This window comes from Barbus barbus, assembly GCF_936440315.1.
Source record: "Barbus barbus genome assembly, chromosome: 3".
Classification (NCBI taxonomy): Eukaryota; Metazoa; Chordata; class Actinopteri; order Cypriniformes; family Cyprinidae; genus Barbus; species Barbus barbus.
This window is the reverse complement of record NC_136731.1, coordinates 16,219,008-16,244,930: the sequence shown is the minus strand read 5'-3', so window position 1 is coordinate 16,244,930 and position 25,923 is coordinate 16,219,008. Positions and strand designations below refer to the sequence as shown.

The window sequence follows — 25,923 nt, the reverse complement described above, 5'->3', positions numbered from 1 at the left end:
TTGGGACAATTTTTGAATTGAGACAGAGCCCACTCGTAGGGGTTGTCTGCTTTCTCTATCACATCAAACATTCCCACTGAGATGTGCTTAGCGATGTATTTAACTATAAGCTCTTCCATTTTCACAATCTTAAAAAAATAGTCTTCAGCCATTCAATAGGCTGCTTTTCCTCCACTGACTGAACATTATCTTGTTACTTTTAGATACCTGTTAGTCTAATTATTCACAGCTCCTGTGATTTGGACGCAAATGAATAAAACAGCCACACTACGTCGGGCTTCTAAACCAACATTTTCACTTCTTTGCACACGGCCACACTCCGTCGGGCCTTAAACTTCGCTACACTAAACCGTTAAAAATGCAACACTGTCACAGTACGTCGGACAACCACACTACTTCGGGTTTATGTTATATTTTTAAAACAGTTTATGCCAGACTAAGCATAGATTTGGACTAGTATAGTGCGGTCTTAGGCTATAATGTTGATAGAAAGTGCATTCAAGTATTCATTATTCAAATTGACAGTCTATTTTGTCCCATGCTGTTTTGATTTTCACTTCTGCTATTTTGTACTTCCCATAATGCAAGAGAGTATTACTATAGTTCCTCCTCTCCGGTAGATATTTCTGTACATGATGGCTATATCCAAAATCGCATACTTCCCTAGTATTGAGTAGGTGAAAAACAGTATGTGAAAAGAGTCTGAATAAACTATTCATTAAAAAAAAAGTAGGTGAAGCCTAACCAGATGACCAACTGCTTCCGGCAAGATCTGAATCGGATTAATATTTTATTAGAGGATTTTTGAATGGCAGTGAAGCAGCACACATGACAATGACAATGTATTTCATTCATAATAATTACATTCATATTAAATATAACTTACTTTTTAGTGGTTGCGAAGTGCTACTGAGGGAGTATGCAATTTGAGTCTGAGCAAATTTCCTTTTTAAGACAAGTCAGTTGGTGGACATCTTCGTGACAGTCCTTATCAAAAACGCTGATGGATTTTTTTAACTATGGTGCGATATTGAGCATAATTTCTCCTATTCATTTTTACAGTTAAATCGTCTCTACATTGAGTTCAGTTTTTAGTAGCTGATGTTGTTGTTCTTGCTTACGAAAGCTTATAAAAAGACAACACGGGAGCTTTGATCCCACCATGGGAAAAAACTAAGCTGGGAGCTGATGAACTTCCTGTCAATGAATTACAGTGTGTTTGTAAGAGGGCTTTCAGTAGTGCCGCTTTGGTGGTGTCTAGTCAAATTGAGTCTTTTAAATCCTATCATGAGCTCCCAGAGTGCTCTGCTAAATTGGATGTTATAAAATGGATAGTTATGATCCTGGACAGTCATGCACAATACAGAAACGTCTATGATGCAAAACAACACCTTTTTTACAGTAACTACTTGTAGGGGTTTGTTCAAAACCTTAACCCTAAGTCTGAGCAATACAACAAAAAATAGTTAATAGGCCTGTGTGATACTGCTACTCATATCAGTAGTTCTTTTAAAGCCTGTTCACACCAAGAGCGATAACTATAGAAATAATTATTAAACAGCAAGTTCAGCCAAAAAAAAAATTCTGTCATTAATTACTCAATTACTCATGTCGTTCCAAACCCGTAAGACCTTTGTTCATCTTCAGAACACAAATTAAGATATTTTTGATGAAATCCGAGAGCTCGCTGACCCTCCGTAGACAGCAACACAACTGAAATGCTCTCAGACCCAGAAAGGTAAGGTTAAGGACATCATTAAAATAGTCCATGTGACATCAGTGGTTCAACTGTAATGTTATGAAGCTATGACAATACTTTTTGTGCGCAAAGAAAACAAAAATAATGACTTTATTTAGTCATTTCTTCTTCTCTGTGTCAGTCTTCGTTGTGACAGTCTGCGATTGGGAATTTCATACGAGGGTGAAAAATTTTCCCACAAATTGGTCATACAGATTTGCCATGTTAATCTACAGAAATCTCAGTTTGAAAAGTGACTTCTGAGTGAGATGTGCATTTATACATTATACTATATCATTATAATACATATTTACAATAGACCTCTTTTTCTTGTGAAATTTGCCAAAATATTGCTGATGTAACTGTGTCTCACTTTTTTTTATATATAAAATAGAATAGGAAGAATAGGCCTTTAAACTGTTGTGAAATAATCTAAACTTTGTGTCTCCACAGGCCTAAAGATGCCATGCGCGCGGTGAGAAAGAGACTCAACGGCAACAGAAACTTCCGTGAAGTGATGCTGGCTCTAACGGTGAGTGACAGTGTGCTGGACATTCTCTCACTTACACATACACCCTTGTGTTCATACTGACATAAATTAAGGTGGAGGAGCAGTCTGGTGCTTTGCACCGTTAATAGTTAATGAAGACTGAGTACACTGTAAACCCCCCTTCAGGCCTGCCGGAGGCTACATTTTGACATTTGAAGAAGGTATTTTGTGAGGATTTGAATGCATTATGCTCCTGTTTTGTGTGGTCTTCTGGGAGCTTCAGCTTGTATACATAATCAATAATCTTGGCTGCTTGAATAATTGTCTTTTCTAGGTGCTGGAGACTTGCGTGAAAAACTGTGGCCACCGATTTCACGTCCACGTCGCCAATAGGGATTTCATCGAAGGTGTCTTGGTGAAGATCATCATTCCAAAGACCAACCCTCCTGCTATAGTACAGGACAAAGTGCTGTCACTGATTCAGGTGAACGGCCCAACCCAGATAACAAACTTCCTCCCGATCTCTTCCTTTGTTTCTGCAATAAAACCACCACTGATGGCCGTTGCTCCATTCTAAGCATTTCCATTCAGAATGGGTGCGGGCTGTGCACTTTCAGTGGGGCTGGAAACTAGGTCTGATGGACCTGGTCTGTGAGGCTGCTTGTGATTGCATTAATTCTAGTTGACTGGAAGCCATTACTGAATCAGATTTACTCAGTTTAGAGTAGATCGCTGACAGTTTCCTTGATGGTATACAGGGCGTAGCTGCATTTAGTTGTCTCTTGCATTTTCTCAAATCAAATGGTTACGTGGTTTTTCAGCCTCTAAAAGTTCACACTGAATTGTCTTTTTATTTAATTTAATTAATTTTTATTTTTTTATTTGATTTAATTTTTGATTTGTCAACTACATTTTCGGGCCGCCTGAGAACAAATGAATCAAATCCATCTTTATTTGACCCTCTAACTCTAGCACTCTCTATACTAATTCTATTTGATCTATTTGTTGATAAAAGCGTCTGCTAAATTACTAAATGTAAATGTGGTCTTTATAACTAACACTATTAGACAACAAGTGTATCCCTAACATCATGAGCACATTTGCTGCCAAATTTAGCAATTATAAGCATTTTCTAACCTAGTGTTTCTCAACCAGGGGCCCAGGGCCCCATAGGGGGCCTCAGCAAACTTCCGAGGGGGTCTTAAGATGACTTAAAGTGATTTAAAGACCAAACAAACTAAAAAAAAATCAAGTTATTTCTTATATTAATTCACCCCCACGACCATTTTTTTTCTATTAAGACTGTCTTGAAAAACTGGATATATGAGGAGCCTAATTTAAAATTTCTAGACCTGGAAAAGTTATGTAAATTAATAAAATTATTTTAACTCTATGAAACTTTTTATAATGCATATACGTGTTCCTAGTTATGCCAAGCTCTAAAATAATCGGGTACAATTTGTGGAAGTAAAAGATATTTTTTAAAAACGTATCTAATAAGTCACGTAAAACTGTAAAAGTCATGATGTGTTTAAATATCTTTAATAATTTGAAAAGAGGAGGGGCCAAAAATAAAAAAAAATTTATCAATAACCTGCTCTATAACCGCAATGATTTCCACTTGTGCACTGTAAATTTATCAAGAATGGCCATTAGCAAGAGTGATTAACAAAATTCAGTGTGCACATGCATTGAGTTTTGAGTTCCTTTTACCTGCTAAAAACCATGTATTGCTAATGGTTGAAAACTTTACCTGATAATGCCAAATTAGGTGTAAATTAGGAGTCACTTCCTGTGGGATAGCTCTTGTATTGTTCCACTATACATTAACCAATCACTTCTCTGTCTTTGTGTTTCGGCCAGACTTGGGCAGATGCATTCAGGAGCAGCCCAGACCTCACTGGAGTCGTGCACATTTACGAGGAGCTGAAGAGGAAAGGAGTTGAGTTCCCCATGGCAGACCTGGATGCTTTGTCACCCATCCACACACCACAGCGGGTGAGAAACACACAACACTCACAGGGTTTAGCATTATTTTTAAATTATTTTCGCTTCATCCTTTCTTGTGTCATTCTAGGGAGCCCCAGAGGTAGATCCAGGCACACACAAGTACAGAGCGTCTGCTGAGCCCAACACAGCATCTCAAACGGGCCCTAAACCTGCAGCTGCTGCAACAGCTGACTTCAACCCAACCCAGATCCCACCTGTATCGGGACCCATCACAGCAAACCCAGAGCAGGTCACACTCACCTCAGAATAGACTATGCTGTATTCAGACTTACACTGTGTCCTAACTACACGCAACACGACAAGCAATTTGGGTGATTACGCCAAATCTAACGCGACAGAATCAATCAAATATCACAGCCAATCAGAATTGTGTGTGGGCGGGCTCTCTCTGGAAGCTCGCTGCACTCGCAACAAAATGGATATGTTTAATTCATAAATATCAAACCTTTTTAACATCATTAAATGTACATATTGAGTGACTGATACTATCTTTGTCATGGAAAACGCTTGTTCGTATTGTGTTCGCAGTTTTAACGCACACGTTTGCTTTAATTTATTTTCAAGATCTGAGGTAAACTATCAGCTGTATGGCTATAATGTCACGCAAAATGATATTCAAACTCACAGTAGACACTTTTAACTTTGAATAAAGCACATAATCAGTGCCTGAGATTATCACTCATATAGTTTGTTGTTCCAGGCGCTACATCGCAGAAAAAGAAACCGTTTCTAAAATAGAAATTTTGTATGTCGCCGTCACGGCTAGTTAGGACAAAAACTCAGATTAACATGAAAAAGCTACCTTTTATCACGTGTCGCGATGTCACCACGGTGTTATGATGCGAGCACACCAAAAGCAAATTTCATTATTTGTGCGATTAGATTACATACCAAGTAAGACAGTAAAGACGACATATATTTTTAAAAATATTTAGTATCACAGTTTCCACAAAAATATTAAGCTGCAACTGTTTACAGCATTTTCCAATAATAAGAAATGTTTCTTGAGCGGCAAATCAGCATATTAGACTGATTTCTGAAGGATCATGTGATGCTGAAGACTAAAGTAATGATGCTGGGAATTCAGTTTTTTACATCACAGGAATAAATTACAATTTACAGTATATTAACATAAAAAGCAGTTATTTTAAGTTATAGAAATATTCCATGATATTACTGTTTTTGTTGATTCGGAAGCGTTTTGTTTATGTGTACAGATCGCAAGGCTGAGAAGTGAGCTGGACATTGTGCGTGGGAATATTAAAGTGATGTCGGAGATGCTGACAGAGATGGTGCCAGGCCAAGAAGACGCCGCTGATCTCGAACTACTCCAGGTCTGAGAGTTTTCCCACTGCGCTCAAATCTTTTGTACAGAGAATATGCGGAATAAATGATGCCACATGTTTACCTAGAGCAGTTGAACACAAATTAAATCCAATGGATCTGTGGCCTAGCAGTTAGCATAGCTTCTCGGACATATTGAGCTGTGGTGCTCATATTGGCTATATGGGTTCTAATCCAGCATGCAACATCCCATTCTCCTTTCTTCTCACCAAAATGTTCTTAATACTCACCGCTACAATAAAAGACCATAGTAAATAAAAAAAGTCCACATATTTTGAATCTAAACATCACCACAAGAGGGTGTAGCAATACAGTGTTTTAAAATAGACAAGCACATTACATATTATCTCCTTTCTCTACTCATCTGGGAAAGTGTTCCATAATAATGTAGACTGAAGAATAAGAATAACAGCAAAGCTGAAGTGCATGTTGTGTGTCAGGAGCTAAACCGGACGTGTCGAGCCATGCAGCACAGGGTAGTGGAGCTCATCTCTCGCGTGTCTAACGAAGAGGTCACCGAAGAGCTGCTACACATCAACGATGATTTAAACAACATCTTTCTGCGCTACGAGAGGTGAGAAGTGGTGTCCATCACAAAAAGTTTCCCTTGTCAGCCTTTATCTGACAGCTCTCAGAGGAAGCTCTGATTTAATGTCTCAGCACTCAGCTCAGGCTTCCCTTTGATTTCCCTTCCTTTGCTTTAGAGCAGAGCGCACAGGGTCTGAAAACACATTAACATTTCTTTCATATCCATCCTGACGAGTGTTTTTGATATTTCACCGGTGCTCTGTGTTCTAACAGGTATGAGAGATACAGAGTAGGCAGAGCAGCACAAAACAACGGGGTGAGTTTGATACTGCAGCACTGCCTTCTTAACACACAAAATGCTGTCTGTAATGGTGTAAAAAAAGTTCATCTTTTATTTGTTTGTCTTTGTTGTTTGCATGATGCTTAGCTGAGAGAGGCAAGTATGATGCATCATTGTTGTGTAGATGTGAGTGAAGTGGAGTGGTAAACCACGGCTGAGTGTAATGCATTGCCTATTAACTCTAGAGAGATTTAGACCCTAGAAATAAAACTATTGTTTCTCATTGTCTTCATTACTTGTCCTGTCCTGTACAGATGTTATTTGCCTTGTTTCTCTAGCAATTTTTACAGCCTTTCCATAAAAAAAGATAAGTGTAATCCTCACCTGTGTATTTGAATTTGTAGGTATATTATGATATTTAAATTGATTAATGGATTAAATGTATTAATAATTACAAATACATCTAAAAATTAAATAGCTTAAATTTAAAATGAACTACAATGATATTCAAGGGCTATTTAATTGCTTTTGAATTAAGCAATATTTCTAATATTTTGCATATTTCTGAATTAAGCTGTATTAAAATATTATTAGAATGCTGTTATTATGCCACTATATAACAGGTGAAGTAATAGAGAGTTGTTTTGATACTGATTGATAACTAAGTGTTTGTTGTGAATGCACAGGTCCTGAATGAGGCTTCAGAGGAGGATAATCTAATAAACTTGGGCCCTGCTTCTCCAGCAGTGGTCACTCCTCGGGTCAGCACTACACCCACTCGTTCACCCACATCCACCCCGCAGCCTCCTCCTCCTGCTCCTCCTGCTGCTGCTGCATCTCTCTCCACACAGTTGGCAGGACTTGGTGAGGGTCTCACGCACACATCTTAATTAGGATGACAATATAGACTAAATACAGCCAATAAACCTAAAAATCAGTTAATTTAAAACCATATTCATCAACAAAAGTATTTAACATGATTTTTTTATGACTTTGTCATGATTTACTCCCGGTAGAAGTGGGTGCAGACAGCGTCAGCGGCACTCTCAGCTCTCTGACCGTTCACAACCCTCAGGACGACTTTGACATGTTCGCCCACACCAGGTCCAGCTCTCTGGCTGACCAGCGCAAAAAGTGAGTGCCATTTCCACACCACTATAGTCAAACCACATAAAAAAAATCAACTCTAAACTATTTTCTCTGCTTCTATCCAGCGTTAAATACGAGGAACCTCAAGCTCTGGTGGGCCTGGCGTCTGCTTTAGACATCAGACAGCAAAATGCCACTGGGGTGAGTTTCCTACCGCATGCGTGTACATAAAGTGATGAAGGTTTTTGGTTTGTGTGGTGCTAATGGCTGACGAGCCTCTCTGATCAATGCATGTTATTACTAAGACTTCACTGTTTCTCAGAAGATGGGGACTTGCACTAGTTTTGAATGGGAAATTGAACACATTTCTAGTCTTCTGCCTTTGCATGTCATTTGTAGTCACTTTTGGCATAAAAATGCTCCTCTTCTCATGTATTGGCACTGTGAGGTCTTCATGAAAGAATATAAGTTGCTGCCTTCATAAGACCTTAGTGCTATGTATAATCCTTACAAAATACCACTAGAATAATTGTTGCTGTAATTAAAATGTGATGATTGGTATTAACCACCATTAAACTTAATGCCAAAAAAGTTGTTCTAAGTTTCTACTCTCAGAAAAGTACAAAGCTGTCTCTGGGGTAATACCACAAGCTAAAAGGTACATCTTTGTACTGTATTTGTCCCAAAATGGCACATATTAGTACTTTAAATGTACATATTAGTACCTATTGAAAGGGCATTGCCCCAGTGACAGATTTGTACCTTTTTCTTCTGAGAGTGTAACACAGTTTAAGGGTCAGTGACAAATAAGGGTGTCCACAATAAAGAAAAGGAAAATCTTTGTCATGGTCATACCACGTAACTTTTTTTCAAATATTTGTTTTGTCTAATAAATAATATATAATAATTAAAATATAAAAAAATAACAAATACATAATTATTAAAGCATATGCCAAGCTATTTCATAAGGTTTTCTTTCCTTTAAAGGGATAGTTCACCCAAAAATTATCATTCTGTCATTAATTACTCACCCTCATGTCGTTCCAAACCCATAAGACATTCGTTCATCTTCAGAACACATATTAATGTATTTCTGATGAAATCCGAGAGTTTTCTGACCCTGCATAGACAGCAATGCAACTGACACGTTCAAGACCCAGAAAGGTAGTAAGGATATTTTTTAAATGGTCCATGTGACATCAGTGGTTCAAGAAAATAAATTGTTGAATTAAGTTATTTTTGTTTTCTTGTAGCTTCATAAATTTAAGGTTGAACCACTGATGTCACATGGACTATTTTAACAATGTCCTTACTACCTTTCTGGGTCTTGAACGTGTCGGTTGTGTTTCTGTCTATGGAGGGTCAGAAAACTCTTGGATTTCATCAAACATATCTTAATTTGTGTTCTGAAGATGAACGAAGGATTTACAGGTTTTTAAGGACATGAGGGTGAGTAATTAATGACAGAATTTTTAGGTGAATTAACACTTTAATAATTCAATTCTTTTAACAAGGCTTTTATATCACAGGACAGTTGTATTATCTTGCCAACAAAAAAAAGCCCTTTACATTGAATTTAAACTGAAAAATGAGCTCTAATCCCTTATTATTCTATTAGTGGTGTTTGCTAAGGCAGTTTAAGGCAGCTAACTTAAGCTGGGGACACACTCCACAACTAGCGTAAACCTTCTAAGACTGACCTCAACACACTTAAAGACCGATACCATCAACTGGAGCAGATTCTAGTCTTTGACAGTCAGAGAGGAGCACAAACCTAATGACTGTGTCAGTCTGCTACACAACACACTTAACGACTGCAGGTCACGATTGGAATTCTGCCGAACCATAAAAAGCACTCACAAAAACCGCAGCATCTACCGCTTTCCCGCAGCCGCTCCCACCCCGCCACGGAAAACACCAGTGCTTTTCCCTATTGAGACGTTAAGGTTTGTTTGACTTTTCTAAGTTTGTGCTTAATATAACAGAAAACATTAGCTTTCCTGCTATGTTGGTTTTCCAAATAAACACCATAGCAATGTGTCTTGAATATGTTTTGCATTATTTTCCGATGCCTCTTTCTTTTCGGAATTATTGCTTGAGTAGACGCATTTGTTTTTTCAGTTCCCTTAATTATAACATCTCTAGTGCTATTTTTAAATGTTTAGTCAAGCAACAATATGTTAATTATTTAATGTGTGTCTAAAATCAGGGATTAAAAATTAATTGGTTCTAAGTAAAAACAGGCTACTTTTCCCGAGGTTAGAATGAAATAAAACATTAGGCTACTTAGGCTAATAAATTCATGGCAATGTAATTTCCTCATCCATTTGACACAAAACTATTATATATAATAATTAAATTTCGTCATGGATTTTTAATGATTTTTTAATGAAAACTTCGTTTTGAAGAATAGAAGAAATAGGCTAGCTTATTCGTTGTTGCTATATTGGTTATGAAGAAAATTTGTTAGACTAGCATATTTGTTATTAAGTTGATTTAAAAATCTTCATAACAAAATTTAAGAAGTTCAAAGTTAAGAAAAAAACTTTAATTGGACTGCAGATCGAATTCTTGATATTTTTTAAAATGAGAGAAATCACTGACATAATTTAGCCTACTTTCATCAACTGCAAAAAAAAAAGGAAACCTTTTAATTTGCAGTGTTAACTTATGAATTAAAAGAAAGACAAGAAATAAATCACAACAAGAACTATTTTTTTCTTCTAATAAAGTTTTTGTTTTTACAAAATGACTAAATGAATGCTGAATGATGTTTGACAGTGAACACATCTCCACTGCGTAACCACATACAATCACGGGTGTCAGTCACAAATATTAAACATGTTTAAAAATATCTTTATGAAAACAACTGGCAACGACTGGTTCTTGAATTCTAAGATAATAATCTTTAGACACCACACACTATGTGATTTTTCTGCCGACTGCAAACAGTGACTGAGTCCAACTGGAACAGACCCGGTCCGATTGGGCACGATCAGCTGCCAGTAATAAATTCCATTCATAATCGGCCTCACAATGGTGTAGTGTGTTCTCGGCTTTAGTTTTTAACTTTAACACAAAAACATGTCTTTGAATAAACTTAACATAAAGAATTGTTATGAAATCTTCAAGAGTGATATTAGGAAATCATTATAGACTGATTGTGTCTATGGTACCAGACATACATGTTTTGAAATCAGCCAAGGTTACATAACGGACGTGGTTTAGAGATGCAATTCATAGCAATCAGCCCATGGGTCAAAGTTTACACCTCTTTTCCCCCCTCTTTGTTTGTTTGTTTGTTTTTCCACTCCATCTACCTTAGTTCATTGACTCAGAGTTACTTTCTCTTGCCTTAAATGACACCTGCTTCAGTTCTCCTGAAGATGGAGGTGTATGTGTTTGTGGTGGGTGCTTTGTTGTTCTTCACATCTGTAAGGTGTTTTCTGTTGTTGATTTAGCCGAATGTAAAAGGTCCTAATGCTGAGTTGGAGCCCATAGACAGCTGGCTCATTACCCAAGGAATGGTGAGGATTTCACCAGAACCACTGTCCCCTTCGTGTCCACCCACATCTGTCTACTCAGCCCAGACCTCGATCTCCATCCCTTACCTCCCACCACCACTAAAACACACCCACAGTAAAAGGGAGATGCGCTCTCTCACAGCCTGCTGCGGTGATCTTGATTTGAAATGAGCCGCTCGCATGTGTTAAGAGATCAGCCAAACATAAAAAATCTGGCTTTATTTACTCACTCTCATGCCATTCCAAAGTTCTGTGCTGTTATTTTTCCAAGAAAACAGCTCTTTCATAAGAGTTTATAATGACCACAGCTGTCAAACTCCACAGAAGCACTATAAAGGTATATAGTGCAACAGTCGGGTTAAATAAGTAAAAACTACATTCATTTTCTCTATAGGAAAATAGATTTTCAACTGATGAACCTTTAAATGAAAGCTTCACCCAAAAATGAAAATGCATTCACCCTCAGGCCATCCAAGGTGTAGATGAGTTTGTTTCTTCATGAGAACAGATTTGGAGAAGTTTGATTTGTAGCATAACGTAACTTGCTCACCAATGGAGTGAATGGGTGCCATCAGAATGACAGACCAAACAGCTGATAAAAACATCACAATAATCCACACCACTCCAACAATTAACATCTTATGAAAGGAAAAACTGTGTTTGTAAGAAACAAATCAATTACTAAAGGGTTAGTTCACCCAAAAATTCTGTAATTAATTACTCACCCTCGTGTTGTTCCAAAGCTGTAAGGCCTTCATTCATCTTCGGAACACAAATTAAGATATTTTTGATGAATTCCGAGAGCTCTCTAACCCTACCATAGACAGCAATGTAATTACCATGATCAAGAAATGGTTCAAATGTAATTTTACAAAGCTACGAGAATACTTTTTATGCGCAAAAAAAAGAAAATAATTTATTCAACAATTTGCTGTGTCATTTGAATTTGAATTTCTGTGTCACCCTAGCGCAATTTTGGAGAGTATCCTCTGAACGTAAACAGCACATGCTGTTCTGTGTCAGCTGCGCCACGCAGATGCGTTGCTTTTGTTCAAATCAAATCATGAACAACGTAGAAAACGTATCCACGTGGCTCAGCTGACACAGAACAGCATACGTTGTTTACGTATATGATACTCTCCAAAATGGCGCCAGAGTGATCCGGAGGAAACAAATTGTTGAATAAAGTCATTGTTTTTATTTTCTTTGCACAAAAAGTATGGATTATGGTATTTTGCTCTGAAGTGTTTAAAGTTAAAATGCCTTAATGATGGATTTGTTTCTTGCAAACGTAGCTTTTCTGTTCACAAGACGTTAATTGATGGACTGGAGTTATTGTTACTGTGTTTACTCAGTTACAGCTGAGTTACTGTGGATTACTTGTGAATGATTATGAGGTTTTTATCAGTTTTTTGGACTCTCATTCTGACGGCACCCATTCACTGCAGATCATCCATTAATGAGCAAGTCATGTTTTTTTGTTTTTCATTGCAAGGAAAATGCAGCCATGAAAAAAAAAAAAATTTTCCTCAACATCTCTGACCTAATAACTCTTGAGAGGCTCTAGGGCCATTTCTGGGCTTTTATCTTTGCTCTGTCCCTTTTACTGTGAATTTCTTCATCACCTCATTTTCATTGATCATAACAGATAGGAAACCCCTACTTTTATCAGGGTAAAAGCAGTAGATTTCATCTTATCTATGTCATACACTAGCTAGACCCTGGACTTTAACATGAATTAACACAGTTATAACCAGCCCTCGGCTCATGGAAGGTTCTGGATCCTGTGTTCAGTACAGCTCCAAACTCAGGGTTTCAAAAGACATTCACACTGATAGAGATTTGCAGTAAGAAATGTCATTCATTTTTATTGAGAGCTGCTGATTCCAGGTGACATGAGCAACAGTGACTGTTGACGATGCAGTGTGGATGTGTCTAGAGGTGCAACAAAGTTTAACTTTATGCAAATGAGCTGCAACACTCTGTCTCCGTCAGGAGAATGTTAGTTTTAGTGTTCAGCCCATCAGTAACATTACGGCACCCAACAGTATGATGAACACCAAAAATGCACTACTGTTCAAAAGTTTAGGGTTTGTAGAAATGCTTTCTTTTGCTCACACAGGCTGCCTTTATTTAATCAAAAATATTATAAAAAATATAAATATTTTTACAATTTAAAATAGCTATTTTCTATTTATTAAAATGTAATTAATTTCTGTGATGCAAAGCTGAATTTTCAGCATCATTACTGCAGTCTTCAGTGTGACGTGATATTATTCTGATACTGATTTGCTGCTCAAGAAACATTTATTATTATCCATGTTGAAAATAGTTGTATGGCTTAATATTTTTATGGAAACGGATAATTAGTTTTTTCCGGATTCTTTGATGAATAGAACGTTTAAAAGAACTGCCTGAAATAGAAATGTTGTGTAACATTAGAAATATCTTTACTGTCACGCTGATCAATTCAATGCATCTTTGCTGAATAAAAGTATATATATGTTTGTAAATGAAATAAATCTTACTGACCCCAAACTTTGAGAAAAAAGTTGAGCCAACTTAAAAGTTTTAAGGCAACCAGCTTTAGCAGATTTGTTTTCACAACTTATTTTTTAGGAAATTTCTCAACTTGTATAAACTTAAAACAAGAAGTTGAGAAAACTCTGCTGAAGCTGGTTGCCTTAAACTTTTAAGTTTGCAGTCTGTAAATAAAATCACTGTCAGTGTGAATAGGCTTTATGCTGTCCAGTTTGGTCCTTCATATCTTAAACTGGACAGCTGTGTGGTCAGAGCCTTTCCATTTACATGATCTCCATCACTATTATTGACATAACATAGAAAAACTCCCCTCCTCACCTCATTAATTCACAACACTCTAATCTGAATGAAAGTCCTCTTCTCACATTTGTAGTTTAGCAGATATAACTTAACCAAAATAACCAAAAATATAACCTGGGGACGAAATAAATATGAATGAATGCATATTTTTTATACTTGTATTACACTGCCCTCTAAAAATTTGGAAACGCCCCAAGAAAGTGGGGTTTTGGACAATATTGGCATGAATCCTTTTTCATTTGTGATAATTTTGCACTGATAAGGGACAACACAAACTATGAAAACACATTTTATTACATAAACTGTTTATACATTGAAAAAACTTTAACCACTTAAACTCTGCAGCATATTTTGAATTTTTTAGAGGATTTGGCATATCTGAATTTGCAATATGCAAATGCAATATTGGACCCACCGGTGGGTCCGCGGGAGGCCGCAGAGTTAGAGTGGTTAATTTTCGATTCATCAAAATATCCACCATTAGCAGCTATTACAGCGCTGCATAATCTGGGCATCCGAGCTGTCAGTTTATTCAAACATTGACTTTGAATTGGCAATCAATTGTTGAAGCTACAGTAAGGTGTGCTGACCCCAAACTCTTTTAAAAACCTGGGTCAAGTTTAAACCAGTAACCAGGCATCACAGCTGGCAAAGGGGCGTGTCTGACTTTGACATGTATTTATTGCTGGTCTTCAATGATAATGTCAAGTTACTTTAATGTATTTGCACCAAAAAATGATAAGGATTTATGCTGATATCGTCCAAATCCACACTTTGCCAGGGGTGTTTCCAAACTTTTGGAGGGCAGTGTATATTATATTATCCTCCACATTTGGCTGCTTTTATTATTAACCATAAAATAAATACATAAATGCATATTACGTACACATACATGCTAAGACATTAAGAAAATGAAATTTCTCTTTTTGTAAAGAAATTCATACATTGCCACAGTTTAAATATATCCACAAAACAAATTTCATACAGCTGAATAAATGATTATTTTTGTCCAAAATTTGGACTGGTATAGTTTAAAAACTTTTATTTTGAATCTTAATCTTAACAAATAGAAGAAATGACACCGCAAACTTCTTGTGGCAGTTGTATTTGATTTAAAAAAATAAATAAAAATAAAAACAATGTAATGCACAAACAATTGTGTTCTGTCCGGCAGAAATACATGAAGAAATGTTCACTGTAGGAGGAGCTCTTGTGCCGCTGTTCTCATGTTGCTGTCAAGCTATGATGTGGAGCTTCTCTCACAGAATCTCTTTCACCATAATCCTATATTCTTAATAATAAACCCTTGTCTATTCATTCATTCCTTTAGTGTCCTTTCGTTTTTCACTGTCACAGCATGTGAAACAGTGTTGCTCCAGCGCTATGTGCAAGCTGTGTGTGTGTGTTTTGGCTCGGTTTGACGTTGATTGCTTTTTCTGTTGTTGTTATTTTCCTCTCAGACCTTCTGGTGATTTTATTATTTGTGTTTTTGTTTGTCGGGGGTGTTTTTTTGTTCTTTCGTGGCTTTGGGGGTCTTTGGTTTGTCCATGGCTTTGCTCCATAGATCCCCGTATCGCAGTCCTCTGTCATGGATGACATTGAGGAGTGGCTCTGTGCTGATGTGGTGAGACTTCTTTACCTTGATTTCATTCTCTCTGTTTTTGTTTCCATGTTAACATCACGTCGTCTTACTCGCCCAAGTCTGTTTGGTTCTACTTTCTGATTTTTATTTTTTTTTTCCCACCTCAGAAGTATACTAATCATTCATTTCCACCAATCACGTTGTCAGTCCACCATATGCCACTCATTCACATGATACTAATGAACATTAACTAGGGATAATTTATTAGCAATTTAAGATGTGCGTGACGCTCCAGCCTGTGGTGTTGGAGGAAGTCATGAGCGTGTTCAGATGCACAGAGAAGAGTGATGTTGTTGGATGTTGCAGTTCACCGGTGCCAGATGCTTTCTCTCATCTGTTGTTATATGTCATCTTACGGAGTTGTGTTTGTACCGATATTCAAATAACTGTGTAGTTTGTTGAAGTCAATAAATGTGAGGTGTTATGATATATGTCCATTGAACAGTGTTGGGGAAGTTACTTTGACGCAAACCACAGGGATTCAGAATTTCCGAAAGTTGTTACGATATTTGTTTTTAAATAGCCAATACTTATTTAGTGATAATACCTTGGACCTAAACAGAATTGCGGAGAATTTTAAACAAACTCCAAATTCATACAAATTTACGAAATTTTCAAAAACATGTGAGCAAAAGCTGATCCAGAAATGTCTAATAAGTTGATTTATTTGGCCTTTTTTTTTTTTAAGTAGTTAGAAATACTTCAAGTTACAATAACATTGAAGCTATTTAAGTGTATGTGTCTTTTAGGTAATTGTCAGATAAAATATAGCAATTAAAAAAAAAAAATATTTTTATCGTTCAAAGTTTGGATTCATTAAGATTTGTATTTTTTTATGAATTACATTTATTCTGCAAGGACATATTAACTTCATCAAAAGTGACAGTAAACACATTTTCAATGTTACAAAACATTACTATTTTAAATAAATGCAATTCATTAGTATCCTGAAAAAATGTATCAATGATTTCCTCAAAAATATGGAGCAGCACAACTGATTTGAACATTGATAATAATAAGAAATCTTTTTTGCGAGCACCAAATCAGCATATTAGAGTGATTTCTGAAGGATCATGTGACACTAAAGACTGTAGTTATTCAGCTTTGTGTCACAGGAATAAATTACATTTTAAAATATATTAAAATAGTTATTTTAAATTGCAATAATATTTCGCAATATTACCGATTTTATTATATTTTTGATCAAATAAATGCACCCTAAGAGACTTTCATAAATAACAAAAATCTTACCAAGCCCAAATAAAAAAATAAATCAAATAAAATAAAAGAATTGAACTGATCTTCATTGAAGACAGGACTGACTGATTCACTGAAATAAAATCACTTCTCAAAACTACATATAACATACGTGAATGTATTTGGTCACGCAACACTGTTGCCGAAAAAGCTAGACTATTTCAAAAACAACTTAACTATTCACACCTGTCTTGTTTGGTTCGATTAAAACAAACCCTGGTTCGTTTCCCACATTGGTGCAGATCATATGGGCAGGTGTGAATACAGCAATAGCACTCTGGTGCGCACCAAACAACCGCACCGAGACCCAGCTGAAGAGGTGGTCTCGGTTCGGTTCCAGACAAACTCTGGTACAGTCTGGTTAAGGTGTGAATATGAACCGGCCTCGATCCGACCCAATTTCAGAAAGCACGCTTGGAAACACACAGTTTGCGCATATAGTGCTGTCGTTTGCATTTCAATCGCTTAAATCGCTTGTTTTTAAACCACAATGCTTAAAAACGCGTTCAAATTATGAGTTTCCGTGACCATAGAGCCCACAGCAACGTGACATGAGCGCACTAAATAGGCTAAAGCTTGCCGCAAAGCCCCAGCTAAAGTTACAATGAATGTGTCTGGGGAAAATAGTAAGGAGATATTTGAATTATTTATTAATAAACTAGTGTTTTCTGAGTCAGTGTCACAAAGATGAATTTAAAAATCCTGACTCGCCATCTCCTCATTGGAAGGAGAAAGAAATCCATCTTTATGGATTATAATGAAAGAGTTTTTGTTTTGGATATGAATTTTGTTTTGTAGTAATTCAAAGCTTTATTTATATATATATTCATCATGTCTGTAAGGAAAATATTCAACAAAGAGTTTCGGTTCATTTTTGTGAAGCGCTCCTGTTCAAGACTGGAACGGTAAGTGCATTAGTTTTCTTTATTTTAGAAATGCACTACGTTTTCTCGATATTGTGAGTGCACACAAATAAAAATAGACCCTTTACAGTTCTGAACGATGTATTATTCTTACCTTTATGAGCAACAATTATGGAGTATTTAATTTGTTTCCACTGATGTCCTGAAGCGTGCTTCCACTCTCCGCACAAACGATTGGATATACGCCTAATAGCGCACATTTATCTAGGTTAAATGTTTAAACTAACATTTTGATATGCTTTAAGTATTTTATATCTATAGATTTTATTTTCGGCAAGTTGTAATTATATCATATGACATTGTCTCATTTGATGCTCATAAGTTTCCTCATATTGCGTTAGTATACATAACTGCAAATTAGTAAAATAATACAAATTGCGCTACGAAAGATCTCAATGATTAGCCTGTTTTTGCACTTCCTGTTTTCCCTGCTTGAGAATTTCTGTCCAATGAATGGATGACCTTGGCACACCTGTGGTTTTGGTCACAATTTCTGGTTCACTTGCAAAAAGGGCAGTGTGAAAGCGAACCGCACCAAACAAACAAAAAAAAAAACATTGTATTTGGACCGGACCAAAGCAAGTGAACTATCGGACTTTTCTGGTGTGAATACACCCTTAGTTAAGTTAGAGTCATCACTTTCAGTCAGCTTCTCCCCAACACTGATCTGTTGTCATAAATAATAAGGAAAACGCATATATATATATATATATATATATATATATATATATATATATATATATATATATATATGTGTATGTACCTTTGTTTATAAAAACGTCATGCTGTAAAGTGGTTTTCCAGCTGAATGGTAGGTACTTGTTCATTCTGTGTTTATATGGCACAATGTGGCATATAAGTAAGAAAACTGACTGGTCTGACGAGTTAATAATTTTATTTTCTTTACTTCTTGAAACAGAAGGGTGAAGAGGCCGAGGAAGGAGTCACGAGTGAAGGTACAGTGTGAGAGCTAAAAATTTTGGATTTACCTGTATAAGGATACATTATGGAAATATTAAAATACTATTTCAAATTTGTATTACCTATATAAAGCCTGCTGTATCATATTTGATACGCAAATTTCTAATTTCACGTTCATCTAAAGGTTTAACAAACAGATCCATTTGGAACAAATAGATTTTTTTGGACTATTATTACATGGCAGGCTTTAAACTCATGAATGCAGTTGACACTTGTTCTCCTGATATCTCTTTAGAGTTCGACAAATTCTTAGAGGAGCGGGCCAAAGCTGCAGACCAGGCTTCACCGCTGGCCCCTGCCGGACAGCCCAGACCTCCAGTGAGCGTGTCTAGCAGCAACCGCAGGAGGACACCGCAGACGGAGGACAATCTCTTTGCCTTGTAGAACAGTGACGGGACCGATGCTTTTGCTGGTGACCGCAACCACATTCCCTCCAGCTCTCCACCTGTTCCTTTACCTACTGATGTTATACGGCAGCAATACCCCTGTCTAAGATCCCTGCCTGATAGAGCACTGTGAGAATCCAGCTTCGTAACTTTGTAGCTTCGTCAAGCGATAGCTTAAGCACACATGTAGCCAAAATGATTCGAGATTGATTAGAGAGCTCGCTTCTTTCATTCCTGTCAAATAATAGTCGAATAGAGCTGATTGGTTTCGTATTTATCGTTCATTAATGAACTAACACTGAAAGTTTGTCATTCCGTGAGGTATTCATGTGGGTCAGTTCTTCTGAGTCAGCTATGGATTGTGACTCAATCTGTCTCTGTGGTAAATAGAGCAGGAAAATATTAGATCTTAATCAGGCGTAGGAGCGCAGAGACAGTGGGCCGTTGCTCGTGATTGGCTGTCATGTTTATGAGGCTCTGGTGAAGAAAAGTGGCTATATTCTCGTAATCATCATGTGTGGGGATTACCAAAGACAGAAAAATAAACGTGTTGTCCATCGATAAAGGTTTTTTGTAAAAATATGTTGACTCTTTCCAAAGAGTTTGCTGAGCCATTGCGGTTTTACAGTTTTAAAAGCACCGTTTGAGGGCATTTTAAAGCGTAGATCAGATGTCTGCATATGCAATTTAGTGATCCAAAAATACGAAACAATTGCTTTGAAAAAATGCATCCTAATTTTGGCTATGATGTAGGATTTACTGGAAGAGGCTCATTTAAAAACAAATGTCATATTTCATCCCAAAATCAAAATAAATATTTTAGTTTCTACAACACTGTTTTCAACATTGATGATAATGATAATAATAATAATAAATATTTTTAGCTCTTTTCAAAACTGTTTTCAACATTAATGATAATAATAATAATATTAATAAATATTTTCAGCAGTTTTCAAAACTGTTTTCAGCATTGATAATGATAATAATAATAATAATAATAAATATTTTTAGCTGTTTTCAAAACAGTTTTCAACATTAATGATGATAATAATAATAATAATAAATATTTTCAGCAGTTTTCAAAACTGTTTTCAGCATTGATAATGATAATAATAATAATAATAATAAATATTTTTAGCTGTTTTCAAAACTGTTTTCAACATTAATGATAATAATAATAATAATAATAATAAATATTTTCAGCAGTTTTCAAAACTGTTTTCAACATTAATGATAATAATCATAATAAAAATATTTTCAACTGATTTCAACTTTTCAACATAATAATTTCAGCTGTTTTCAAAACTGTTTTCAACATTAATAATAATCATAAATAATATTTAGAAACTGTGTGTATTATTTTTTTATTTCTTGAACAGCAAATCAGCATGATTTCTGAAGAAATAAATTACATTTTGAAATATATTCAAATAGAAAGTTATTTTAAATTGGAATGATATTTCACAATATTACTGTTTTATTGTATTTGTGATCAAATAAATGTGGACTTTTGAGTGTAAGAGACTTCTTTCAAAAACATTAAAAATATATATTTAAAAAAAAAAAATCATACTGGTAAAAATGTTCACACCACCAGTATTTACACTTTTCAGAGCAATTAACATACAAAAAAAATATTTATAATTTACTCATAATTGACTTCTAGCTTACCTACAGGCTCTACATATTTAAACTGATAGAGGGAAAAAAATAGGCTTCATTTGTTTGATACAGTATATCATTTCTGAAATTTATTTTGTTTTTGGGGTATATGAAACATGACAGACATTTCTTCACAAAACATTCACCCCCTTACTGCATCTTTATGTCAGATTCCTATTTAAGGATTGATTTCAGTCAGCAAAAGTTGGCAGATTTGGCAGTGAAGTTAGGAAATGGATGGATATTTTGCTTTGTCCTAATTCTTGCTAGACCTAACCAAGAATTATATTAGCCTAATGGCGTTTGTAAAATATGTATCCATACATATACAAAAATGTGTATATACAATAGAAAATTGTGTATAGTACTTAAGGTTTGTATTAACTTTGGTGTAAAAAGAATATAAATGTTTAATTGCGTCCCTCTTTTTTGTTTTGCCATGAAAGATTTTATGCCGTGTGATTTCAGGGCTTTTCAGGATCGCCAGTGGTTTTCACTCCGGTCCATTTACAGTCACTAACAGCTCTTCATTTGAAATGTTGCACTGCTATCTTCCCAACAACATGAGGAAGATTTTCACTTCAGTCTTATATGTATATAAAGTAACTGCAGCTAGATCAAGCATGATGCATTTTAAACTCGAAAACCTCAATAGTTAAGCGTCTAATGATGGGAAGGGCTTAAATTTCGTTGCCAGTTATACTAACAAACCTCCATTACTCCCCCTAAATCAGTAAATCAGCAGTTAAATGTGTACAACACTGGAGGGCCGTATGTTTTACTTGAATATGAGGCGTAAGTCACTGTGGTTTTGATTGAAATGAAATTGCAGCATGTTCACAAATCAATAATGGCCTGATTTCTTAGCCAAGGCTGTTTGAAAGATAGCTATTTGTTATGCCATAATGTAATAACAAACAGATTACTGGTAATCTTAAAAAAAACTGCAATATCTATTTTTGTTTCCAGCCTTCTAATTACTTGTAAGAAGGAAAGTGTTATGCCTGTTAGTAATATCTGGCTTCTTCTAAAGAGCTCTGCTTTCATCGGGAGGCAATCATTATTTGGATTAACTGCTTAAATGAATGTTGCCATGTGATATTAAAAGCCTTAATTATTTTGATTATTTATCTCATAATGTCTTACATGTATTTTAGAATAATGAAATGTAATAATTTTTCTATTGTCAGATTTATTGTTTAATCAAACTATTTTATTAAAGTGATTCATTTGCTTAATGCAGACATTTTCCTGTCCGATTCATTTTAACAAGCTCAAAGTTTTTATAAGGTTAGCTTTTTGTTTTAAATTTCTCAACTTATTGTATTCAATCTTTATCATGTGTGCAAACGTTTTGTCTTCGAGTTCAGTTAAAACTTCATTGGTTGCTTTTATGTGATCAAACTACATTTTTAAAGTACTGAATGGGGATGCAGTTGCCAGATTAAGTTGTGAAAATTAAATTTATGACTTTATTATTTTGTGACATATAACTGCATTTTAAAACATTAATTAAAAACTTTTAAATCTCTATCCAGTTTTCTATTTTTATTCTAGCTAGTAAGCTATTTTCGGTGAAAGTATGAGACATCCGAATTATTAAACGGTAAAAGTACTTGTGCTACAAACTGTGTGGATATGATTATGATGGTAAATTAAAACAATATGATAAGAAATACCAGTTTGCAATGTCAGTCAGAATAGCGTACTATTTTTGTTCAGCTACCGGAAGTCTCGCACACAATTTACAAATGGCCGTGCCCGTTCTTACATTAAAAATCAAAGTCCCTTTATATTCTATAATCATTAATAAAACAGAACATTACAAGTGTAGCTACTAGAGTATGCTTAAATAAGCACAAATTAAAATTACACGTGGTCTACAGCAGTTATGTTTGGGTAAATCAAGAAATTAAAAACGCAATGCAATAATCCAATAATGATATTGCATTGGTTGATGCAATCAGAGTGTTTATGTTAATTTAGAATAATTATAATAAAATGTATTAACATAATAGTAGCAGCTTTCCCCTTCAATTCGGTAACTCTACATTGCTTTGGGGGGGAAATAACTTTTCCTCGAATACTACTGAAGCCTTATTGAATCACGCCAGTGAAACTGGCCAATGGTGTTCAAGCGCGCAAAATATGAGTGGGAATCCCACTCTATATTAGGCAGTGCTTGTACATCATTCATTCAGAATCTTTTCCTTCATCCAACCTTCTACTTGAAGCAAGAAACCTATTAACAAGAAAAAACTACTCGCCATGATCTACACGCTGCAGCGGACACGCCTTTCCCTGCTGAGTTCTGGTGAGCTTCAGAAGCAAAGATGACTCGCGATTGCCTCTCCTGTGCGGAGCCAATCGAATCATCTGATGGCCACGAATCTTGCGTCTTCTGCCTGGGTCGCGCCCACGCAGAGGCAGCGCTTGGGGTGTCGGACTGCCCCCACTGTGGAGATATGAGTCTCCGGACTCTCAGACTCCGTGTGGCCATCGTCCAAGGCGATAAACTCACCCAACTAGCTCTGCCGCGCTCTTCCTCTGCAGCCTCTTTCGAGCCAATGAGGAAAGTGCCGCGAGTTTCTGATGCGGATCTGTCAGGATCAGGTGATGAGCCCGCGCCGGCTCAGTGCCCACACGCTCCTCGCCCCCCTGCTGCAGGTCCCCTTCCAGTGCGCTTCATGACCGCTGATCTCCGCCCCTCCCCCGATGCTCAAGATGTGTTGTCTTTCGGTGCCATGGAGAGCACTGAAGAGGAGAAGGATGCCATTTCGGTGGCAGCGTCTGCGAGAGAGGAGTGGTCCAACAGCCCGCTGGATTACACTGCACCCCACGGCAGCGACGCGGGGGACCTCCATCACAGTGATGTCGACCTCCTAAGCGTCCTGTCCAAGGCAGTGGATGAGCTCGGGTTGGAGGGGGCCAGAAGCCGTCTGGACAAGTGGTACCTCCAGTCAGATCGCGGCCTTAAAGACACCCCATGGAGACCCGGCCCCTTTTTCCGAGAGGTGCATGACGAGATTAAGTCGTGGAACACGCCGCTCACCAGTCGGGTGCATAACCCGGGATCCTTCCTCCTGTCTTCTGTGGATGGAATGTCAAACTCCCCTCACTCACTCTCACACTCGTGTGGTATTAAACTTCCCGCCCCCCAATGGTGAGTTATCCCTCACGGTGTGCAGTCCGCCTCGCCCACTGTCACAGTTCACAGAAGTGTGGCAGGCACTGCCAGGGGTATCAGAGTGGGTTATGAAATCAATAAAGAAAGGCTACATGCTTTAGTTCTTCCGCAGACCGCCCTGTTTCAACGGTGTGTTAATGTCCACTGTATGGGAGCGGAATGCCTCAGTTCTGCAAGAGGAGATGCACAATCTTCTCGCAAAGCGCACTGTAGAGGCAGTACCCCTCACAGACCGCGAGACCGGCTTCTAAAGTCGTTATTTTCTGGTGCCAAAGAAAGATGGCGGACTCCGCCCAATCTTGGACCTGAGACCATTGAATCAAAATGATTACGCTGAGACAAATCCTCTCACATATCAGGCCGAGAGATTGGTTTATCTCCGTGGATTTAAAGGATGCTTATTTTCACATTCAGGTTGCCCCCCGCCACAGGCGCTTCCTGAGATTTGCATTTGAGGGGATAGCGTACTAATTCATGGTCCTGCCCTTCGGCTTATCCCTGGCCCCTCGCACGTTTACGAAATGCATGGATGCTGCTCTCTCTCCTCTGAAGATGGGAATGCGCATCCTGAACTATCTCGACGACTGGCTAGTCTTAGCCCAATCAGAGAGCGCGCTGCTCAGCGACAAAATCGGACTCCTCGCTCATATTCAGAGCTTAGGGCTAAATATGCAAAAGAGCATGCTGGTACCGAGCCAGAACATCTCCTTTTTAGGAGTGGAGCTGAACTCAATCAATATGCAAGCCCGTCTGTCAGAGGAAATGGCCCAATCAGCCATGGTTCCCAGAACTGGTGGAGATGCTGGTAGTGGTCGTATACCATCCACATTGAAAGCGTATGTGGCCGCTATAACAGCCTTTCACGCGCCCGTCGAAAATCGCCCGATCGGCAGAAATGACCTGATCATACAATTTTTAAAAAGAGCAAGAAGACTGAACCCTCCTCGCCCTTCTACTCTAACCACTTGGGACTTGGCGCTTGTGCTTGACGCTCTCACGGGACCCCCGTTCGAGCCCATACAATCAGCAAGCGCTCCTGTTCGCGCTGGCCTCTGTTAAGCGAGTTGGAGACCTGCAGGCGCTTTCAATTGACGACTCGTGTATTGAATTTGGGGCAGGTGATTGCAGACTCACCTTGAAGCCTAGAAAAGGATATGTGCTGAAAGTCCTTTCGACTCCATTTAAAGTGCAGGTCATAACACTATCTGCTTTCCGCCCCAAAACACCGACCGGGACGGAGCCACTTAATACACTCCTGCTGTGCCCTGTACGTGCGGTGCGTACTTATATCGAGCACTCTAGACAGTTCAGACTCTTGGAGCAGCTATTTGTATGTTTTGGTGGATGCACAAAAGGACTGCCTGTGTCCAAGCAAAGGCTGTCGCACTGGATCGTTAACGCAATTGCTTTGTCTTACAGCTCTAAGGGCATGGAATGTCCAATAGGGGTTCGGGCCCACTCAACCCGCGGACTCGCGTCATCCTGGGCCTGGGCAAATGGCATGTCTATTCAGGACATTTGTATCACCCAGCACTTTCGCGAGGTTTTATAACCTAGATGTGTCATCGCTTGCCTCGCATGTGCTATCAGTGCAAGCAGCGCACGCGCCTACTCAGCCTCAGCTATGATCTGTGTATCAGTGGTTTCGACTAGGTCGTATACACCCTGTATTGACGCACCACCAATTCAGTGCGGTCCCTAACAGTTTATCACAATGTTTTGATATAGTTCACCACGTCTTTTAGGACTTGATCACCATCATACTCTGCTTATTGAGCACCGCTACGGCCGTGCATCATAACACACATGATTTCATTGAAATTAAATAAATTCAACTAATCTATATGTGAAAGTGCCGAAGCCGTCGCCATTTCACATTCTCTGTTTCACCGGAGTTAACTCCGCCCCTGGTGTAACGCGGCATTGTGTAGTTGGCGCGCCCCCCCCTGACTTTTACATGGTTTCGACTAGGTCCTGTAGACCTGAGCTGTGTTTACAAGTATCATTGCCGCTGTCATTACTGCTCCGAATGTCAAACTTG

General features: G+C 37.6%; 1 protein-coding gene across 3 annotated transcripts in view; it reads left to right on the top strand.

The window, feature by feature from the left end:
• Positions 1-19,834, top strand: part of LOC306846896 (TOM1-like protein 2) — a 32,319-nt gene extending 12,485 nt beyond the window's left edge. The window contains exons 3-15 of one of the 3 annotated variants that reach the window (XM_079380584.1): positions 2,192-2,270; positions 2,563-2,712; positions 4,092-4,226; positions 4,306-4,467; positions 5,456-5,572; positions 6,023-6,156; positions 6,384-6,426; positions 7,077-7,254; positions 7,407-7,524; positions 7,605-7,680; positions 15,409-15,468; positions 18,586-18,622; positions 18,883-19,161. In XM_079380584.1, the coding sequence (XP_079236710.1) occupies positions 2,192-2,270; positions 2,563-2,712; positions 4,092-4,226; positions 4,306-4,467; positions 5,456-5,572; positions 6,023-6,156; positions 6,384-6,426; positions 7,077-7,254; positions 7,407-7,524; positions 7,605-7,680; positions 15,409-15,468; positions 18,586-18,622; positions 18,883-19,031 (1,438 nt within the window). In that variant the 3' untranslated portion in view covers positions 19,032-19,161. Of the gene's footprint in view, positions 1-2,191; positions 2,271-2,562; positions 2,713-4,091; positions 4,227-4,305; positions 4,468-5,455; positions 5,573-6,022; positions 6,157-6,383; positions 6,427-7,076; positions 7,255-7,406; positions 7,525-7,604; positions 7,681-15,408; positions 15,469-18,585; positions 18,623-18,882 lie in introns of all 3 variants that reach the window. The other 2 variants (XM_079380586.1, XM_079380585.1) reach the window with 2 other exon arrangements.
• The last annotated feature ends 6,089 nt before the right edge of the window (positions 19,835-25,923 follow it).